Source organism: Drosophila takahashii, chromosome 2L, assembly GCF_030179915.1.
Source record: "Drosophila takahashii strain IR98-3 E-12201 chromosome 2L, DtakHiC1v2, whole genome shotgun sequence".
NCBI classification, from domain to species: domain Eukaryota; kingdom Metazoa; phylum Arthropoda; class Insecta; order Diptera; family Drosophilidae; genus Drosophila; species Drosophila takahashii.
The window spans coordinates 7,840,672-7,863,504 of record NC_091678.1 but is presented as its reverse complement, the minus strand read 5'-3'; the positions used below and the strand labels follow the sequence as shown (position 1 = coordinate 7,863,504).

At 39.4% G+C, this 22,833-nt stretch overlaps 3 protein-coding genes across 5 annotated transcripts in view; all 3 read right to left on the bottom strand.

The window, feature by feature from the left end:
* The window catches only part of LOC108063192 (uncharacterized), a 119,271-nt gene extending 118,618 nt beyond the window's left edge, over nt 1–653 (bottom strand). Inside the window, exon 1 of one of the 2 annotated variants that reach the window (XM_070211473.1) lies at nt 636–653. The gene's annotated coding sequence lies outside the window, so the exon portion shown is untranslated. Of the gene's footprint in view, nt 1–512 lie in introns of both variants that reach the window. The other variant, XM_044395064.2, reaches the window with a different exon arrangement.
* Nucleotides 654–3,305: 2,652 nt separating this feature from the next.
* Nucleotides 3,306–22,176, bottom strand: Sur (Sulfonylurea receptor). Of its 2 annotated transcripts, XM_017150247.3 has the most exons (23): nt 21,983–22,176; nt 19,454–19,719; nt 19,208–19,383; nt 18,170–18,385; nt 17,536–18,115; nt 17,121–17,233; nt 16,572–16,709; nt 16,335–16,497; nt 15,408–16,272; nt 13,375–13,636; nt 11,187–11,324; nt 10,982–11,118; nt 10,698–10,899; nt 10,027–10,634; nt 9,732–9,853; nt 7,901–8,562; nt 7,302–7,459; nt 7,044–7,239; nt 6,049–6,733; nt 5,413–5,540; nt 4,533–4,827; nt 3,785–3,981; nt 3,306–3,719 (listed from the first exon to the last, which is right to left on the bottom strand). In XM_017150247.3, exons 1-23 carry the CDS (start codon nt 22,156–22,158, stop codon nt 3,573–3,575), a joined length of 6,630 nt encoding a protein of 2,209 aa, XP_017005736.2. In that variant the 5' UTR covers nt 22,159–22,176; the 3' UTR covers nt 3,306–3,572. The 2 variants fall into 2 exon arrangements, with proteins under 2 accessions (XP_017005736.2, XP_070067757.1); XM_070211656.1 differs by lacking the exons at nt 19,208–19,383; nt 19,454–19,719; nt 21,983–22,176 and adding an exon at nt 18,637–18,713 and having other exon boundaries at nt 3,307–3,719.
* On the bottom strand, nt 11,583–13,273 carry Fum4 (Fumarase 4). The gene is made up of 2 exons (XM_017150248.3): nt 12,997–13,273; nt 11,583–12,940 (listed from the first exon to the last, which is right to left on the bottom strand). The coding sequence occupies exons 1-2, from the start codon at nt 13,180–13,182 to the stop codon at nt 11,669–11,671; spliced, it is 1,458 nt and encodes a 485-aa protein (XP_017005737.2). The 5' UTR covers nt 13,183–13,273; the 3' UTR covers nt 11,583–11,668.
* Nucleotides 22,177–22,833: the final 657 nt, after the last annotated feature.

The window sequence follows — 22,833 nt, the reverse complement described above, 5'->3', positions numbered from 1 at the left end:
TTATCTTTTCCGTCCGTTAATTGGAGGCGACTCCATTCTAATTAGAAGCGGATTAGGGGGTTTACGAGCGTTGTCCCATTTGAACATAAGTTTAAATGCTTTCGATATCGATTGATATTTGAAGATACATATATCACAATAAATTTAAATAATTTATTTTCACGTTTTCCATTTTAAAGCTCTGTTATTAAAAAAAATACAAACTATTTTATAAATTCCTTGATATACACAATGTAGAAATGTGGCTTTGAAATATATTCACAATTAAATTCGCTACAAAAAAAACTAAGACTTATTGTTGCCAAATTGCACGTCCCACAGAATTTTAGATTGCTAAATGTTCGTGAAAACAAAATTTATCGTTCGCAACCGAAGCTTTTAGCGCATTCATTTAGGTATTAAAAAACAATAAATACATTTTTATAACTGATTGATGGCTTATCTGTTAGTGAATGCCACTAATCAAAGGCCACTAATTTAACTAACGAATTGGCAAATAAAATACAACGCACTTTGGTGAATCATTGTGGCAGACTGAAATAATTCCTGAATGCGGCGTTTATGTTTGAGCTAGGTCAGAACCGGAAATTCGTTGAATTGTACGGATAGAGGGCAGAATTCGCAATTAAACTCACTGTTTGTTCAATTACAGGCCACTCCGCAAATAATTTTTACATATTTTATTGGGGGCCGACACCCGAGCTTCAGACTCGGCCAAACTATATTTTTGTTAATTGAAATACGCGGAAAATCACGTTTGACGCGGGGATCTCGCGGACGATTTGAAAGGTGGCCAGGATGACGAACCGCGAGGATAACCGCACATATAGCCAGACGCGAAGGTACTGAACACAGCGCCCGGAAGACGGCAACGCCTGGCATTCGAAAGCGCAACAGCATCTGGAATCCGCAGGACAGGGTTGTTACTGCGAACCGAGCGGGGACGACGAAGGACGACTCCTCCCGAGCATCCCTCGGAGGGATGCTGTTCGTCTGCTCGCTCTCTGGCACAGTCCTGCAGATTCAGCACGATTCCTTGCCGAACGCTTGCCGCTTACTCGTTCAGTAGGTCAGAAACACACCCGAGTTCCACAAACAGACCAGTCCGGAATATTGGTCAAGAAGTTGAGACTAGGCTATTTTATTTTAATTTGAATATTTTATTTTTTATCTAGAATAAAGTATATACCTAACTATTCTGCATTTTTGGGCAACTAATAGTTGAAATGGAAGGATAGATTAGCGAACCGAATCTGATATATCAACCTATGGAGAATGTGTGTCGATCATAACAGATTGGTTTTAGTAACCTAAAGGTCCCTTAGTAAATCTCTAGGATCTCATTATACGAACATCTTTAAACTCTTATTGTTACCCGCTTATCCAGTGCGCATTGTAAAATTTAAAACATACAAAAAACATTTTATTTTAAAAATTGCGAATTGCTTTAAAGTTTATCACTCATACGCACTGTTGCCTAATGAAAAAATTATAGTAATGGCGGCGTAGATTTCAACCATAGAATTGTTTTTTTGCTTTCCCTCTTTAAACCAACTCATATTTTGACCTATTACAAATGGGAAAACGATTTTGTTCGACTAAATACTAGCTGTCATACGTGTCGTATGAGTAACTTTTAAGAGAACTTTAAGACCCTTGCATATTTTTTAAGTCTCAAAATAAATTTTTTGTACACCAAAATTTACCATATTGAACGGTCAGAGTAAGATTAAACTATTGTTACTTTTAATTATACATTTACCTCCACTTTATATTACTGATACAGCCTCCTACAGAAGTAGACAGTCCTGGTAATTTAATAAGTCTGCTTCAATTTTATTCGAACTGTTTTCTGATACAAACCACCTTTGACAGCGGAAAATACATATGTATAACTAGTGGTGCTCTCATGTCGGCAAAAACATAGCTCTGTGAAAAATTCTTCAAAGTGCATTCAATTGTAAAATCTCAATGGATAAAAGTAATATATACGATATGATTAGCCGCCACGGCTTTCTGTAGCCCGATGTACACACTTATGTACTTATGCGAGTGAAAAAGTGACGGGGTAAACAGTTGCAAAACATCATGGCCATGCCGACATTGCCGCTTGTATGACCGCCTGGATGTGTAAGACATTTACGAGCGTTTGAATTTGACAGATTTCTTTTATTAGAGCGACAGACAGCGTCAAAGGAACTGGCAAATCGCTCATGCGTGCAAAATCCGAGTGCGGCTGGCTATATACCATATATAGCATATAAGCTGGGGGTTTCGAGGAGAATTTAATAAAAACAAACAACTTGGGAGAGCCCGAGGCGATTGAAAAACCCTATGAAGACGTCATAAAATCTTTTATGCAGTTCAGCGCATTTATTCCACACACACACAGAGCAGATAAATAGATTAGGGAACTTTGGAAGTAGACGAACCACTGTTAAGTTATGCACTCAATACACTCTTGTTTTACTTTAGCAAAAGTCATTTCCCTTTGGTTGAGAGTGCATAATTAATAATAGGAAAGTTACTACTTAGACATTGGCCTTGAACACTTAAGAGCCCATTCATTTAATAGACAACTTACACTTCGCAAGGCCTCTGAAAATACACTATATATTTCTGCTTATATAAAACGTTCCAATTAGCAATCGATCGGCAGCTTTCGACCCCCCAGAAATCAAAGGCGCTTAAGTGAACGAAAAAGAGAAAAAAATCGTTCCCCTTCCGAAACCTACTTAACAATGCACGCTCCTCATCGTCAATTAAGTTTAATTGCCCCAGCGAAAACCACTCGAAATATGCATACAAAGTGAGCCGAGGCATCATTGAAATCGCTGCCTGTTCTCCACTTTTCCGCTGCCCAACATTAGCAGTTCCCATTTAACAATCAATTTATTTTGCAATATTTTCGGTTTTGTGCCCCATCGATCCTTATCCCCCCCCCCTGCCCCCTTCCCATCTGCCCTATCAGAAGGCATAAAGTTTGCAAGTGCCATTTTCTTCCGTACTCGTTGCATATTCATTCAAATTTCAAGTGGAGAGGTAGGCATCGCCTGTCTGATATCGAGGCAATTCAAGCCCTAATTGGCTTGACCTCCTTGTGCGGAGTTTCCTGTTGCATAGTTGCAGCCACAAAATTGTGCATAATTTCGTAATAACTTGGCTCTTTCAGGTTCCTGTTACTCGGACTTATTTTAACAATGTTTGAAATAAGAAAAGGATAAATTCGCTTGCCCTTTGGCAAAGTGCATAGCTATACGAAAATTAAACTTTTTAACACTTAAATGTCTGTAAATATTAGATCCATTTTTATTTTATTGTCAAAAGTATGTAGCTGTATTTTTAGAAACTAAACATGACTAGTAAAGAATACTTGGGAATACATGGTACAAGCTTTGTGAAGTACTTTCAAGGCCAATAAATATATTACAAAAGTCAGCTGATGCTGTTTGCCATCGGTTTCGAGAAACTTAATAGATATGTTAGGATATAAAAGTAGACGTTTTTCGGAACACACACACTTAGGAATCACTATATGACACAGTTATCTTAAAATAGCTGGGAAGGAAATTCTACCATTTGCTCTCCCCTTTCTCCAGTAAGCCACGAAAAACAGAGCCCGGCAGCTGTTGGAGCTCCCTGGGATTGCCATCCTCAACGATGCGCCCTTGGTCCAGCACAATTAGGCGGTCATAATCCAGAATAGTTGTCAGACGGTGCTGTGGAGTAATATAATTGTCAGATCACAGCTGCTCTCGAGTACTGGAATTAACTGCGGACTCACGGCAATGGTGATGATGGTGCGCCCCTGGAAGGCCAGGTCCGCTGCCTTGAGGAGTGCATTTTCTGTGCTGCTGTCCAGGACACTTGTTGCCTCGTCCAGGACAAGGCAAACGGATCCCCGCAGTATGGCCCGTGCCAGGCACAACAGCTGCCGATGGCCGGCACTCAGGTTGACCCCTCCGTCACATATCACCGTTTCTGCAGAATAAAATCAGAATAATTACATTAAAAATACAAATTTCGAAAATTAAAAAAAAATATAACTCATTTTTTATTTATTTAATATTTAGTTGTTTAATTGAATGTGACTTTTTAATTAAATACTTACAAACTGTATAAATATTACTCCATAATTAATTAATTTACACCACAGTTAAATTTAAAGGGGGCTTACGAGCGGGCGAGAGAACGGATCTTACTAATTTTTGACAGCATACAATGAGTATATCATGTTTACTCTTTTCCTGGATGTGTTTAAAATTTAATTGTTAAGGTTTTAAAATATTTAGCTATACAAAAGGGGTAAAAAACTAAAAAATCAATCAAAAACGAATCTCCAATAAGCATCAACTTTCACAGCATTCGAGGTTTCCTGTCGAAGTTTAGAGCTGCACACAAAATGGAATAAAATATCACCCCGCTGTCATGACTTTTCCGTAAGACAAATTCTGATCCCAAGGACAGCGAAAGCCACTTGAAGATGTTGTTTATTCCAAACGCCAAGAAGTGAAAGCCAAAATCGCACTCACCCAGGCCGTGAGGAAGGTGCCCATTGACAAACTCCTTTAGCTGCGCCAACTCAAGGCAATTCCACAATTGCAGGTCCTGGAAGTAACCGTGTGGATCGAGATTTTCACGTATGGTCGCATTGAACAAATGCACATCCTGCGGAATTATCGACAATCTCGTTCGCAGCTCGTCTGGTCGGATTCGTTTGACGTCCACGTCGTCAATGTAAATGTGGCCCCTGGTCGTTTGGAGAACACCGAAAAGGGACAGGCCCAGTGATGATTTGCCACTGCCCGTGCGACCACAGATGCCAATCTATAAACCGATTATAAAAGAGATTGAATAGTTGCATTTTAACGAGTTTTGAATGTTATGCAATCAGGGGAATTTTTAATGTCAAGCATAATCTACTTATTTTAGTTTTAGTTGTAGTTTTTTTAACTACCTACATTTTTACCCTACATAGCTGCGTGGACCAGGTGGGCTCATTTTTATAAAATTAGTCCTTGCATACGAAAGGACACCGCTTTCATCATCAATCAACATTTCTGTAAACTCGTCAGCCCAGAACAATTAAAACCTATTAAACGCCCTGGCAGATTTTATGAAGCCCCATAATTCGCGCTGCCCTTCCGCTTTGTCCCAGTTTTTTGATTTATTATCTCATCACTTTTTTAATTTATAGGGAATATAAATTGACGTCAAAAACGGTGGTCTTCTTTTAGCTATTCTATTTGTTTTTCATTGATTATTTCATTTTAAACTTGATTCAATATTGCTGACATCTGATTTAGAGTTTTTGCCATCTGAATAAAGTCAGATTTCTTTGTTGAAAAGTGCAGCATTACCAGGCTCCTTCTTCTTTTTTTTAGATATATATATAGTTTTTGCACTACTCACTCGTTGTCCGGCGGGAATTTTCAATGTTAGGTTGCTGATGACATTTTGTTTCTGTCCTTCGTATCGCAGGCTCACATTATCGAAGTGGATATCCCCTCTTTGCGGCCACGAAATGGGCACGCTTTGATCTGAAAGTAAAAAACGATCAGAGTTTATTTTAAAGATACCGAAATATCTGTAGCTTTTCCAATGAAATACACCCTATTTTACATTTCATATTTCATAATTATTCGATTGAATATATTAGACAAAATATTTTAAAAATTCTTTCTTTCTAATTTACAAAATTATAAATTTTAAGAATTGAAGTACTACGGTTTTGAATAGACTCTTATTAAAGGTAAAGAAAGATCTCTTGCCTTTTCCTTAAAATAGACCTCACCTTTTTCGATTGAATAGATTAGGAATAATATTTAAAACTTCTTTCTTTAAAAAATCTACAAAATTTAGAATTTAAATTCCACTACTGTTTTGAATAGGCTCTTCATGTCCTTAATTTATATCGTAATATGCCGAAAGCAGGCACCCAAGTTTGTTCCAAATATTTTCGAATGCAATTACAGCCAAAAGGCCGGTGATGCGTGCCAAACGCCCCGAGTCGGTGGCCAATAGAGCGACAAAGTGACCCAAACTTACAGCGCTCGAGCTTCCTGGCCGGCTCATTTGGCAGGACGACCTTCTCGTCCTGCGGTGGCAGTTGCTTATCTTTAATCACCGACGTCTTTGTCGTCGCCTGCTCCACCTTGTCGCCAGCTGTCGCCGTGAGGAAGTGGAAGTTTAAGTGATTGCCGTCGCCGGTTGCATTGCCTGCATTTAATTTATCAGCTCTTGCTCCACCATCAGCCCCATTTTCATGTCCTTCCCCGGGTTTTGCTTCAGTTTCAGCTCCATCTCCATGTCGGCCTCCATCTTCATCAACATCACCGGCAGCTGTCGTTGCGCCTGGGTAAACTTTGTCACCAGCTTTCGACTGGGTCTGGGACGACCTATCGACTTCGCCGCTCACATCTTCATCGGACGGGTGGTCCGAGTCGAGGTCCTCCTGGGCATAGTGGGCGATGCGTTCCACGGAGCCCGCATACATCTCCATATCAGCCAAAAGTTTTACAACCCAATTAAGGTAAATCGGCACCAACAACGTGTAGTTTATGGCCAGACCCACCAGCGATGGCGAGGGTCTCAGTTCCGAGGGGCTTTTATTGACAGCATAAGTTTCGGATGCCCCGTCGTAGTGCCTCGTCGTGTGGTTCCTGCAACTGACGCTTGCCGTTGCCAGTGCCGTCACAGTGGCCACAAAAACAATGCATCCACCCAAATAGTCCTGCAGGAAGACAAAAACACATTAAAACGAGCGGATGTGCGGCGTGATTAAGATGGTGGGGTGGTGTTTCTACTGCTGACTAATTCACTTAGCTACCTTCTTTGGAGCTATTATATTAAATTAAAAACTAAATGGAAGACAAGTTTATTAAGTAACTAGAAACGTTAGATTTCAAAACAAAATAAATAAGCATTGTATTAAAAATAAAATGGATATTTGTTACTTGTTTTAGATCTAAGTAAATATAATTAAAATCATTAAACCTAATTAAAATTACGCCTATCGTAGAAACCTGTATTTATATATTTACCAATGACAATCCCAACCATCGATGACTAGTGTTCAATAGAGCATAGGCAATGGTATTTGCCTCGAGTCGTTTAAATAGGATTTCTGTGAATCTGGTCTGCTGATTAAATGCTCTAATCGTAGTCACTCCTTGAATTGTCTCCGAAAGATGAGATATTACAGGGGAGTTAGTTGAGTTTTCAATACGCTGTAGTTCTCTGAAAAGTAAAACACGAACGAATTTTTATACTGATTAACTGGAGATGAGCATATATCCTACCTTGCTGAACACCTGTAGAACTTTTGTATGATATAGTAGGCCGCGCAGATGGGCAGGGTGAGCAGCAAAATCCAGGGAGTTATGGTGACATTTATCAGAATCGCCGACAGGCAGAGCAACGTGAATTGCAGCAGGCGTTGGCCAGTGGCGGCAATTTTCTGAGAACATAAAAATATGTGTTTATGGGTTATTTAAAGTTCTCAAAAGTGTATACATCCAAAAAAAAAACTGATATTAAACGATGATCAATTTGATATTATGTGGTATCAATTTTCACGTGTTATGCGGCATCTCAATTCTGTATGCTCGAATTTTGAAGTCAGAGAATCTCCGAGAGAGAGAATTCGGCAAGATGATATTATTTAATATAAATTTTACCAGTATTGCATGGTAAAAACGATATGCGTGTTTTTTTTGTGTCTAGTCAGACAGCTTCATAGTGCGTGCTTATCGCTGTCTAATCTTAATCAAAAAGTGGCCGCAATCTATACCTCTATGCCCATTATTTTCATGCCAACACGTAACAATGTCGATGACAGAAAAACGAGGTGCAGAGATGGCTAAAACAACGCCAGGATAACAGATATAACAAATCTCACCTTATCAATGACGGCCATATCGTTGCTGAAACGATTCACAATACGTCCGAGCGGGGTCACTTGGAAAAAATGCAACGTTTTATGCAAAATCGTTTGCAGCAGCTTATCGTGCAAATTACGACGGGCATTACAGCCGGCAAATTGTCCGGCCGGTGTTGATACCAGGGCCATTATTATACAAACACACGAAATTGCAGCGTACATGCGAAAATAGTACGTGACTTCGTGGTCCTCCTCCTCTGGCCGATGGCCTGGATCTGAATATGGATCTAGGGGACCTTCGTCCTGGTCCTTCGACGCTCGATGGACATGGACATCGCTCCACTGCTGCAGCCAAACGTCCGTGTAGACACGCAAACACTGCCAAATTAGTGCGGTGATAAAAAAGACGGTGATTATGGGCAGGCCGGCGGCTCGTATGTACATTAGATATATGTCGTCCGATATTTTGCCATATTTGCGTTCCGTATCAATCGCAGTCCTGGCCTCCTGCACCGCCGACGTCGATTCCCGAACGGATCCACCTGCCGAGAGCAGCACATGTCCTTCACTGGGCTCCTGGGCTGCCGAGGATGTCACGTTTGGCCCCAATTCTTTGTCAGATGCTGATTCGCCATTGTCAGCGCAATTTATTGTGGTTTCCTTCGAGTCAATATTTACACCTGGTTTTATGGGTGAGGGTGAGGAAAACAAAGGGTCAGTTGTGTTTTGGTTGAAGTGAAATTTATGTCAAGTTCAGTTAAATAAATTACTCTGGCAAAGATATCTTCGGAAAGAATTATAAATCAGTTAGAAAGAATTTCCGTCTATCGAACTGTACCGAAAAATATACCCTAATCGATAGTTAGATTTTAATAAGCTCTTCATCAAACAAGATATTTGTACATCGTTGTAAATTTTATTACATTATTAGAAAAACCTGACATAAACAAATTTAGGACCGGATGTCATTTTTAGGATAAAGCTTGTATAATTTTATCTAATTAATAAATTAGCTCTACAACATTTATGAAGCGGTCTCTCTAAGTATAAATATATGAAACTATATATAAATAAACCAAAAATTTGAGAAGCAAAACGATTTCCGAAAACTGTTTACTTTTGATTGGAAATGATTGACTTTTGATTGATCCAGAGATAGTAAGACGGCAAAGATCAACATGTTCTACTACAACTTTTCAGTAAAACCACATGGGCCCACATCAATTAAGCCCTGCCGCCGTTTAATTTAACAAGTTCCTCAGACAAACTAATTGAAAGAAAAGTTTACTTCCCGTCTGCGGATTTGCCTAGCGAAAGATTCGGCGGGTTCGAATGGAGTGACACTTGCAGCACTGATTAAATCGAAAGTTTTCACTGCGAACCCGCTGACTTATCAGCCAAATATTGATAGATCAATGCATCAAGTTGAGCCAAAGTTTCTGCCTTGCAAACTTTTCGCGCCCTGGAACACTGTCTCTTTGACTTACCGCTCGGGAGCTCGAAACTTTTAAAATCAAAGTTGATTTAAGTTTTAAGCTACACGCATGCATCGAGGAGTAAACTATAAGAAGGAGGGTGCCCAAGAGTATTGGCAAAAAAGCTAAGGAGAAGAAATTTCCGTTGCCGAAAATTATGCCAATATTTTGTTTACAGCTTTCACGCCCAGCTGAATAAATTTCTGCTAATCAATATTCATTACCAAATTTTGCAGTGGCAAATGGCAATTTTAAGAAGAAAATGTAAATTTTAATTAAATTTGAATTCATTTAAGAACTTTAACTAAAAACCGTTGCGGAAAACTTCGACATGCAAGACTAAGATTAGATATTATGCTTATATTTTAACTTACATTTTTTAGGCTTCTCCTCTGAAAGCAATTCCTCTTGTACAGATTTTGCATTCTGCATGGCATCTGTGGTTAAAAGCGTGGCAGGAAAATGAACGATGGGTGGTGACTCCTCCGAAATGCTCCTTTGAAAATGAATAAAATAATATTAATAAATAACAAAAATATTGTCTTTCAATTTAAGAAATAATTTAGAGTTCAATACATATAGAATGATAAATATCATCTACTAATGGAAAAGGATGTTTTATATATTCTATTTTTTAAATACTTTTTTTTAAATATTTTTTGAACTTACAGAATGGAGTTTGTAGCACTGAGTGGGTGATGGTGGTTCTTGGGTTTATTGGAACGCCGCATGGACATTCGTCGAAGGAACTGCTGAAAACTGCCTCGAACCTGGTCGTCCAGAGGACCCTCCGAGCTAGAATTCGACTTCATAGTTCCCTCAGACTCTTTCGTATCGGGATTGGCCACCTCCATAGCTGGTGGCGAGGAAGCATTCCGGGAGAGAGGCTGATGGGAAGCACTCTGTGGCGGCTGCCAGGATTGAACTCGAGGTTCTGGTGCTGCCGTGGCCATATCGCCACCATCCACACTGCTTTCCGCATAGCTGCTGCAACTGGTGGCCAAAACACTGCGGCTCATCGGATCTCCGCTGGTGGAACTCGAGGCGGAGGTGGCAGTCAAAGTGCTGAGGCCACTTAATCGATGCCAGGAGTTGGTGGTCCGACTTCCGCGACGACTCAGAGTATGACGGCGACGAGGTCGCATGATGACATCATCGCCCTGACATTCGTCGATGGGAAGGGGAACATCGTACATCAAATGCCGGGATCCGTAGATACTAGAACGCTTGCGTTGCAGACCGAAACCTCCGCAGGATCCATTGCTGATGGAATATGACTACGGTTTAAAAGTTATAGAAATATTTAATAAATATCAATCACAAATTATCCCATCTCTTACCGCACACACTTGGTCGTCCTCCTCATCCTCTTCGACCACATTCGACTGCATATTGGCCACCGATATGCAGCCACTGCCATCAGTTGCATCTGCCTGACATCCGGCACTCGAATCCATTGTCACCGAAATTGAACGCTGTAATCCCAACTTGCTCACATTCCTCAGAAGTTTCCAGCGCTCCCCAGCTGTTCTTTCAGCTGGACTAGGTATTAAAATATAATTATTAAAATTCATTAATTACTACTTAACGGACAAGTAAGTTATTTCACAGGCTAACTACTTACTTTTGTGAAATATTGTCCTTTTTGGCCTTGGCCATTTCTATAATCGATTTCCATTTGGCTGTAACTCGCGGATGCTTCAATTCAATATCCGCATAGCTACCACACGCTTCCACACGACCATCTTTTATGGCAATCAACTAAAAGTTAAATATAAAAATAAATATTTAAGCATAATTTTTGGAGCATTATAGGCTACAATACTTACATATTCTGCTTCCTTTATGCGATGTAATTGTTGTGTCACCAGAATAAAAGTTCGATTTGACTTCTCCAGCATCTGACGAATGCAGTGCTGAAATATATGCTCACCCACCTCGTTGTCGAGCGAAGCCAAGGGATCATCCTGAAAATAAATTTAGGGATATTTAAAATAAAATATGTATAGCGAAATACAATAACCAAATAATTAATGAATTTTTAGTGATTGTATTACTATAAAGCTAAGGTAAATTTAATACTTTTGTTAACCACTACTAAGTAATACATGAAAATAATTCATGAAAAGTTCCAAAAAAAAAAGCTATAAATGAATATGGTATCCATTTAAACCATTTAATAATAGAAAGTCCCAATAAATGTCCCTCTATCAGTAGTCTAAAAGTCTTTTGATCGGTTTTATTAATTTTAAGACCCACAAATGAATTTAAACAAATTTAATAAAATATTTTTCCTGTTTTGATGCCCCTTTCATTTATCGGGACCCAACATCTTGCTGGGCTGCACCCACTCCTCGAAGTCCTCCCTTTCGACGCCCGCATTTAAGGCCTCCTGCAGCAAAGTGGTTCCATTTCGGTGGGCTGCCTTGGCGATCGCAGCCGACCGTTCGTATCCAATGTGGGAACTCAGGGCGGTGACGAGCATCAGCGAGTTCTTCATGATATTCTCAATCTTGCCCCTATTCGGTTCGATGCCCTCCAGGCAATTGGTGCAAAAGGACTTCATGCCGTCGCCCAAAAGAGTTATTGAACGCAGCACATTGGATGCGATCATGGGCATAAAGGTGTTCAGTTGGAAGTGTCCACTGGAACCGCCCATCGAAACGGCCACGTGATTGCCCATTACCTGGGCGCAGATCATGGTCAAGGCCTCGCATTGCGTGGGATTCACCGTGCCGGGCATGATCGAACTACCTGTCTCGTTCTCCGGCAGGTGCAGTTCCCCCAATCCACAACGCGGTCCCGATCCCAGGAATCGAATATCGTTGACTATCTTCATCACGCTCGTTGCTATGGTATTGAGTTCTCCATGCAATTCGACCAGGGAATCGCAGGCGGACAGGGATTCAAAAAAATTACAGGCCTCGGTGAAGGGCAGGAAGGTTAATTCGGCAATCCGCTTGGTGCACTGCTCGGAAAATCCCTTCTTGGTATCGAACTTGGTGCCCACATAGGTGCCTCCCATGGCCAACTGATACAGTCTGCACAGCGCAGAGTCCAATCGAGATCTGCCATTCTCGAGTTGCTGCTGATAGCCACTGAATTCCTGGCCCAGCGACAGAGGCACTGCATCCATCAGATGCGTTCTTCCCGTCTTAATCACATCCATCCAACCGCTCGACTTTTTGCCCAGCAGATCAATGAACATCCTGAGACTGGGATACATCCTCTCCTGCAATTCCATGGCCACGGCGATTTTAACAGCTGAGGAGAAGACGTCATGGGAACTTTGCGAGAGGTTGACATGCTCATTCGGATCCACTGGCTCCTTGGTTCCCATCTGACCGCCCAGGATCTCGATGGCCCGATTGCAAATGACCTCGTTCACATTCATATTCGTGTGCTCCCCGGAGCCATCTTGCCAGATGACCAGGGGAAAGTGTTCCTCATCGTAGAGTTTACCCGATATCACATCATCGCAGGCCTTCGAGATGGCATCGCATAGATTCTCCTCGAGACCGTTGATTTTATTCGCCTCCGCAGCGGCTTTCTTGACAATTCCCAGGGCTTTTATAAGGGGTCGCTATGATTTGGATAATATAGGAACAAACATTCAATCAACAGTATCACTTTTCATACGGGCATTCGCTCCTCAACGCCCCCGATCGGGAACTTCATCAGGGATCGCATAGTCTGCGGCCCGTACATTCGATCGAGCGGAATGTGCATGGGACCCATTGCATCGTATTCGACCCGCGTATCTGGTACTATCAGCCGTGCCAGCTTGTACATCAAACTGAAGATCTCCTTTTGATCGAAAGACATTTTTGACAATTTATAAAAATACCGATTGGGGGATAATTATGTGGGACCAAAAGATAAACCTAAAGCTACTGTACAGGTCAGTGAAAGGTTACTTATTTGGGTCTTAAGTATATCACAATAAAAACTTTACATTCAGAAACTCATATTTCTTAAATACCTTGATAAAACCTAAAAAGTATTTCAAGTACTTACCATTATGACCACATTAGCCGATGAGTAAATAGCCCGAGCTATTGCAATTCGCTGCCTCTGTCCACCAGACATATTTATTCCACGCTCTCCAATGATGGTAAAGTCGCCCCTGGGCATTAACTCAATATCGGGCTTGAGGGCACAGGCTTCCAGTACGAAATCATATCGTTTGGGTCGGAAGGATTCTCCGAAAAGTATATTTTCCCGAATTGTGTCATTCAAAAGCCAAGGCTGTTGCGAAACGTAGGAGATTGTGCAGGTTCTAAAAAATAAATAATACATATTAATAATGTTAAATTTATATTTTTGTATTATTGATTTTGAAAAAATTACTTGATGGGTTTAGTCCCAATTTTTCCTCACGAAAGTGAGCAATATGATTCTGATATGAAAAATTTAATAAGTCAAATTACAACCCACTAAAATGTTTAAAAGGCTTCTTGGGGAGCTTGGTGCAAAGATTCTTTATCTAATACATTGCAGACAGTACGTATAGGAGAAACATAAATTTGCAAGCCAAAAGAGTAAGAAAAAGAAGGAAGCCTTGAAGATACCACAAAAAAAAAGAAAGAAACGTACTCGAACTAACATAGACATTTATTACAGTAATTGAAATTATTGCACATTTGCCGACTGCCAAGAGAAAAATGGGAAGGGTGCAGTCGTCCTGAAGGAAGCAATAGAAGCAAAGGCCACGGGATAGAATTGGTTTCTGCTGCAGGAGGCAAGTGCACCACCGTCTTCGTTTCCGCTCCGCGATTTCCATTTTTTAAATGCATTTGTATATGGCCCTCCGTGCATCCCTGCATCCCTTAGTTTTCCCTCCTCCCCAGAGGGCGATGCCATTTTTATTTTATGTGCAATAAAATTAACAACGTACACAGGCGTTTTGTGATAAATTACCGAATCACGTGGGGTGCATTGAAACGACTGTTAAAATATGTTGAATGACTGCGGCGGATTCGATTGCAGTTGCAGCAACAAGGAGGAGGCTTCAACTATTCCACCTGCTAGCCGAGACTTTCTTTGATTTTAGTCTGGAAAATGGGTTAACAGGGCAATCGTGAAGAAGGAAATCTGGAGCTTGAAGCCAATGAAATCAATATGAGTAGGTATATTATTGAAACCTAACCTTTCAAAGATATATTCTTTCTTAAGTTCGTGGGAAAACATTTACATTCATTGCATTAATGAATCAGATTTTTATATAGCGATACTAAAACACCTAGTCCCACTTTTAAAGTAAGCTATTCTAAGCTTTTTCGCCATAATAATAGGTGAAAATTATGCAATTAATTTTGATAAATGGGCAAACAAACGTATCCACTATGGGTCGTAGCTACTGCTGTTGGCAAAGCTCAAAATAAGCACATAAATAGCTAAGCAAATTTACATGGAGCAGTGTGTTTGTGGCCCAGATGGGTGTGCTGTGTTGACAGACAAGGAAACGTGCTTAATCTTGGCCGCCGGGAAATTGCCGAAAGGTTTTCAAAGGTTTTTGGCACCAAAAAGAGCTTAAAATATGAAAATATTTTGAAAACTTAAATAGGAAAATAAGCTTTTCTAAAATAAGTCTCCAGGGGAAATAATAAAAGGCACTGCTATGGGGTAGGATTAAAGTTATAAATATATCATGTGCCAGACTATATTTGTTACTTTCTAAAATCAATGTTTTATTAGGCTTAGGTTAAAAAAATGTTATTAAAATTCCTACACCCAAAGAAAAATCTAATAACTAAACACTCCAAGTGTGGTGTAAAAAATATAAATTAAATATAAATTAAATTAAATAATATAAATTCTATACTCAGTACAAAGTTTATATTCTGCAGTTTCATTCTACACCAAAAGTTTCATTTTAATAACTACTTTCGAATATATAATAATAAAGTAATGACACTTGATAATGAAGAGTTCATGTAACTATAGTTTCTTTTCTACAAATTTTATTTTTCAAGTGTGCAAAAAAAACCCTATCATTTAAATCACTTTCCGATTTATTAAATTTAATTTTTCCTATCTTTAATACTCACTTGTGCCAAAACATGTTGCCCACCAGGAGCGGCATCTCCATGAGGAGGGCGGACAGAAGCGATGTCTTGCCACTGCCATTCTTGCCCACAACAATGGTAAGTTTGCCCTTGGGAACGATGATGCCGGGAACGTGCAGTTGCACCAGAGGCATCTCACTCTGCGGCTGCCACGTGAAGAGTCCGTCGTTGATCGAGACGGCAATGTCATCGGGCATTTTCAGCAGCAGGGAATCGCGTCGCCAGCTGTCCGTATTCCTGGCGCGGATTACCGAGAATTCCGCAGGTCTGTCGGCCACGGTACCTCGCATTTTCGGAGGTCGAATGGCCACATAAGGAGTGTTCCTTAGCAGTTCCCTTCTCTGTTGCACTATTTTATTGTGACCCAATTCCTGGATGGAGGATGCGGATATATCTCCCGCAGACTCATCGCTATTTTGCAGCAGTGGTGTGGAGTTATTCGGCAGCTCAGGACTTTGAGACTTTTGCGCCAAACGCTTCTCATTCAGCCTATTTTCCGCCTGGGCCGTTCGCATTGTCATATTCGATTTCTCCTGCGTTTCGTACATATCCAAGGAGGCATCGCTCTTGCTCAGAATCCTGGCCATGTTCCGAATTCCCTCGAATTGCTTTTGAATCTCGCTGGACTTCAGGAATCGCTCCAGGCGGCGAGTCGATACCCTGGCCGCTATTATAATGGGCACTGTGATGGGAAAAATCAGCAGGGGAACAGTCAGTTGCTGGAAAAGTGCCAGGGAGGAAAACAGCCGACTGGCATTCAAGTCGAACTCCTGATCACGATGTAGCCACACATAAACGCCCAGAGTCACGAATGTGATCAGAACGGTGGCCACATGGGTAAGAACGGCTATTAAAAAATATATATATTTTAAAATACAGTAAGAGCAGATTTTTAGTCACATAACATACCCATCAGGGTCCAAAATGTTGCATCTTTGTTGAGATACTTGAGCTCCTTATTTCGCGCCTCCTGAATCTTTTTCAGAAATACCTCATCCCAGGCATTCAGTTTTATGACCTTGATGCCAACCAGTGTGTCGTGTATTTTCTTCAAACGCTCGTCGGTGAATTTCTGTAAAATAAAATTTAATAATTAAAATATTTTTATTAATATAAAAAAATATTTAGCCTTAATCAAGTACTCACTGCAATAACTTCCGTGTTCTTGGACATTGCGTTTCCTATCAAAAACTGCAGGGGCGTCATTATCACTATACAGACAATGGATCCAATCACTGCACTTATTCCCAAATTCACATATAATAAATATATAACCACAGATATCTGAAATAAATAAAATAATGTAAATATTTTTATTTATCTCAACTCAATCTTAAAACTCTAAACCCTTTCTAATAAAAAAAGATTTATGGAGTGTAACATAGGGTACCAGGGAATAATAAAAAAAAAATAAAAAGTCTTTTTAGTAATTTATCTCAGAATGCAAATAAAATACTAATAAATAGAAAAAGATGCTTTCGATGCCCTTTTAAATAAAATCAAATTTATAGCTTGACGATTATACAACATATTAAAAACATTTATATTCGCTTTTCAAGTCAAGGATTTCTCAGCTAGCCATTGCCATAAATTAGGTCCGTGTTAGCGAACATCAAACGGAGCCCAAATGGCACACAAGTTGCTCATAAATTGTAAAAACGATTAGCCTACCAAATGGCGAATCTCAATACGAACCTTAAATGGAATGGCCCAGGCATAGTGGATGATCAAGAAGAATTGCATAATGTTTAGAGTGTCCTCAGTCATATGGTTGGTGATACTGCCAATGTCATTGGTGACACTCGATTCTGTTGAGTAATAAAATTGAATTAATACCTTTATTATATTGTTATAGGTCCAAGTATCTGAATATAAGTTTTTAATAAAATTCTAGTTCATTCATATTTACTACTCATATATTGGCAATCTTATTTTATCTGGTAATAAAATCCCTTTTTAAATATATTTAGTATCAAAATAATACCGTTGTTTATTTACTTATATTTTCTACCTTCAGACTTAACATGTCTTCATAAATTTTATAATACACCTTTTTTTAGATTTATCAACAACAATATCTAGTTTTTCTATAGTTACCTGATTTACTTACCGCTTAAGTTGTCCACATTCTCTGCCGTTGGCTTGGAATCATCGTTTTTTGGCTTTTCATCCTTAGGAAGACAAGTCGCCTGAGCTTCTCCTGCAGAATCGCCGCCTTCACACCCGCCACCCGCATTCAGGAGCAAACTTTTTCTATAAATTAGACCCTGTAGGGACGTCTTAATCCTGATGCCGGTCATGTTGAGAATGTGCGTCGAGGCCTGCGACAAGGCGCCTTGTGTGATGGCGGCCAGCAGGACAATCCAGGCGATGCACCATCCGTTGGCCAGGAAATCCGACCAGGTGCTACTGTAGATTCGCACTCTATCCAAATTGGTGCCGAAGACCTCGTCGAATTCGGTGCTCAGCACTCTGGAGGTGGACAGCAGAGCCGGCTCCTCATCCTTCTCCTGCGGCATTGAAGCCTGGGCATAAAGTTTCTCTATATATTCTACTATTTTCTGAATAGCTAGCGGACCAATCAGGGCAAATAAATCACCGGCAAGTTTCAAAATGCCGCCCAGGGCAAACATTTGCCAACTGTTCTTTATGTAGCAGTACCACAGGGATGGCGACGAATTTGACTTTTTCTAAACATTAAACTTGTTAGGAGCGATATACATAGAGATATTTAATTTACTCACCTTCTTCTCAGTGTAAATATACAGAAAGTGGTCGTAATGGGACCGGGCACTGTCCTCCAGTTTCATTTGACCCAAATCCTCCAGTTCCAGTGGTTCCTTGTAGCCCAGCCACAGCAGGGGTGTTAGCCACCAAAAGCAGGACTTCGAGTAAAATGTGGCCAGTGAGTGCTTGTAGCCTATTTTACCATAGTCATCCAAGTAGTCATCGTGATAGCACTGTAAACGAGACACAGTATTTTAAGTAAATTTTTAAAAATTAAAAAATGTCAGCTACAAATTTTAAAGCTAACAGTCCAAAGTTTTATCCGCCGACATTTAAATATTCAACTCTTTTAGTTGAGCCTGCATTTCCTACTTTGCCTGTTGTCGTGGGACTCCCTTCCTGTAACCAAGCCACAAACTACATGGCACAAAAAATACATTTTCGCAAAGTATGAAAGGCATTAAGCTCAAAATCTGCACTTAACCTCAATTAAAATTTAAACATGCAAATCGCATTGCGATTTTTGGCTTCCTCTGTTGCGCCAACTAGCATTTATTTGCAGCACAATTAAATAAATACGCTTTTGTCATGGTCGTAATCGCAGGCAGTGGCCTTTTCTAAGTTAATCTGAATGTAACAAGCGGAACCTCTGATTTAATTATTATTTAATAGTGTTTGGGACGCATCATATTTGGCGAGTTCAGTCTAATTTATTTTATAAAATGTATTTATAAAAAATTGTACAGATTTCTATATATGGTAAATACAATTGTTTAATGCTTATTTCGATCCAATGAACTTTAAACTTTTATATAGTATTAGAAATAGCATTTCTAAATAATTTGGGAATGCCCAATTTCTTATCAGCTAAATTTTCGTCTGGTCACCTAATAAAATGACAATGAAATCTAATTTGTATTAACATAAAGTGGCTGGTACAATTAATTAATTGTGGATTTTAATTCTGGCTCGTCATCAAAAAATAAATAAACTCAATATCTCTATTATTTAAGTATTAAATCCAATAATTTTAACAAAATAAACATAATACTTACTTCTTTATATATAGTAAAGCCATCCAGCATTGCCAAGGATACCATGCACAGGGCAGACATTCCCACCAGGCACGTCTGAAGCTCCAGAAAATCCTCGTAGCGCCCCAACTCAAAGAGTTCATTGGAGAGCAGGGCAAATGCCAATACCTCCACGGCAGTACTGGCATACAGAAACACTACAATTGCGGGGAAAAGTTAATGGGACAGGTGCACAAGGACCTTGGGGATCTGCAAAACCCTCCTCACCTGTCGACTTCTTTCGCTCCACAATGCGATGATACAGCATTAGCATAAGAGTTAAGCATGTGGAGAAAAGTGCATTCCACACTTCTCCCGACCCAATTACAACTAAATAATTCAGATCCCTGGGGCTCCCCTCGAAAAGTTCGTTCAGATGACGAACATTTTGCTGAGGAAGAAAGTTCCTGGCCAAATCCAGACTATTCACGGCCAAAAGGAGCAGGGAAATCGCCGCACGTCCATTGTGGAATATTAGTAATGTTTTATGGCATCTGCATTGGAAAGTCGAGTTTTAATAAGAATAGGATTAGCAAACCTTGTGAACGTTCACCATTGAGCTATTAGTTTTCTATTTACGGTTGATATTTATTTACAATTTTAAATTTTCTTTGCCACTTAATATCAATAATATGGGAGACTGAAGAAATGTATCCATTTGTTAACGGTATTACATTGTATTATTGTCCCTTTAACTCTAGAATTACACAGGCCGACAAAATGTGACATGGGTCGGTGTCCAGGCCTGCCACCATTTTATTTCGATAAATGAGGCTTTTCTAAGCATAAGTTGCCACTACGCCTATAGTCCATCAGCTCTGGTATTTGCGGTATCTTAAATTTAAGAAAATCACAAATTTTCTTTGTCTTTTGGGATATATCTTCAAGAGTGGTCAACCAATTTTGGTAATCTTTTCGGAATTAAATAGTTACATGTCTCTTTTATACGGTCGTTTTCGAAAATTTAATCTAACTAAACCACAAGAGAAGGTGGGCGCATTTAAAATTTTAAAGTCACAGCAAAGTTTAAAAATCTTCATTTGTGAACAGCGTTTAAAAATTAAATAAAAATATTTTCTTCTACAATGCATTTTTGATCCAAAGACACCTTATGTCCCTAATTTTTAGGACACTCATCAGGTTTTTGTGTATTGTTTTGGAATTTTTAAAATGGTTTTTCTTACTTCCTTCACAGTGACGATTCACAAACAGTGCCCAAACCTGTCACAATTTTAAATATCATAATTCTAAACAATCTAAGTAGTTTTGCTTTGAGTATAAACACATGAGCGTAGCCTACTAATCCTTGGGGGCTGAAATGCTTGAAGTGTAATCCCCCTCCAGCTTTTAGCTTACGCCCATGTATAAATATTTTTAAAGCAAGGGTCACTTGTGCTCAAAAATAGTTATGAGTTACGTAAAAAAGCTTCATTTATCGAAATAAAATGGTGGCAGGCCTGGACACCGACCCATGTCACATTTTGTCGGCCTGTGTTATTTATTGTTTTTAAATTAGAGCGTGACAAAAATAAATTTATTTGGATTTATATCATTAAAAAAATGTATACCGCCTATAATTTGCTGAACCGACGAAAACAAAATGATTATGTGTATATTAAACATATTTTAAATGGGTGTCTCCAGGGAACTATGCATCTGGAGATTTCCTCTGGAACCACTTTATAAAATGAGCATAATAAATCATAGATATCGCGCAGCCATGTTTCTATAATTAACTGCAGTTCCTAATGATATTGATTTCGTGTATCAGACTCGTACATATTTATTTATATGAATGCGCCCTTAACGCAAAGTGCGTTGCAGATCCAATTGAGATTTTCCCATTGAGAATACTTTGGCACGCGATGCGTTATTTTTCGAATCCGGAATGCTAAGTTGATTACATTTTAATTTCGCTGCGGGGTGCATATGATTTTCAATGGCGTATGCACTTGAGGTCCGGAAATCAATTATTGGTTTTTAAGTGGTTTTTAAAGTTATACGGGAAAGATTACGTATATAAATAAATTCCGTAAAAGGTAAGATTTTCTTTCAATTACAATTGTAAATATTAAAAAATAGTAGAGGTCACAAATTGCTATTGATACTCAAATAAATGTTTAAAAAAAAAACATACAATAAATAAGTATGCAAATAGGTTTTAAGTGCGTGCAAAAACATAAAAATGATCTACTTAATTTAGTGGCTATGTTATCTTAGGCAATAAATGTTGACTGGTGAGTTTTCGGGCCGATTATGCATAGAGGTAGAATACTCTGGCTCACTCATCATTTCTCCAGAATTCGTATAATCTACAAACGCATGTGCTAAATTTAAACAAATGTGCTCATTTCCTTGTCTAATACATATACGTACATTTGTGGGCATTATTTACATTCTTATTTTGGTCGTAATTGGCCAAGGAGTAAACTGGATATAAAACTTCTGATGATGCTCACATAGAATGATTGGCAAAGGAGCTAATTACATCTGACCCGATTTCAGTTCATGCCTTTTGCACAATTTAAAGGCGAAAAGCACCCGCTCATTGTAAACAAAGCAAGTATATGTTTATACTTGGTCGAAAAACAAATAAAACAAGGCAAAAACATTTTAATTTTAGTTTAAAATATGTCAATTCAGCAATTGTAGGCCAAGTTGTAGTAAAGGGCGATCGAAAAAAGCAAAGTTCCATATAATATAGGTATATATTTAGAGAGTTTATATAGGCAAAATTTCGTACTGAATGAAACTCACTTTTTGTATCTTTTCCAAACAAATATCCATCCGAAAAGCAGCAGAAAAATGCTCAAACACGTAAAAACACGCCTCACACGGTCAATGCCACAAACATCTGTATTTAAATTATCATAAATAGAGCGTACATGCCCATTCAAATGATCACAGTGTATTATATTGAACAACTGCTTCATAATGGCCAATAAAACCGAAACTTATGGCCAGAATTGAATGATGTTTGCCAACGTTTTCACCAGGCGCCGGGTCTGAAACTCTGCAAAGATTTCACTTTTGTGATTTCATTTCAAAATATTTTCCTCCCGTTGCGCATATGTATATTCTTGTACACTTCTTTGTATCGTATTGTATCGCCCGCAATTAAATCCGATTCTATAGGCATTCACTTTCAAACTTTTGCGTACAACAGGTTGAGCAGCAAATACAGAATCGCTCAATATAAACAAACTATTTCGCAATCAGGGGAATATGCACTGCGATTACTGCTGGCGCAATATGTGTTATGCGCGATCGCGATGGATCCAATATTAATTTCCATTCGCCTCCAACTGAGAGCCCGTCGCGTCCCCAGTTGCCATTCAATTATTATTCTTTTAAGTAATTTCTGTATAAACAAAATAGCTGCAAGAGATATGTATGGTGGTGGCGCACGTTTCCCGCGATAAAGAAAACTTCGAGAGAAGAAAAGGCCAACCGACTTCGACCGAGCGTGGCGGCACACTAAGCAGACTCTCGCACGCCGGAAAAATCACGAAGAGCCAGCCGCCCGAACTCGAGAAGATATTGCACTGATCTGGGGGATCGCGCACGTGCGCGATGGGGAAAAGCTCTTCCCACATCGAGGCGGTTGG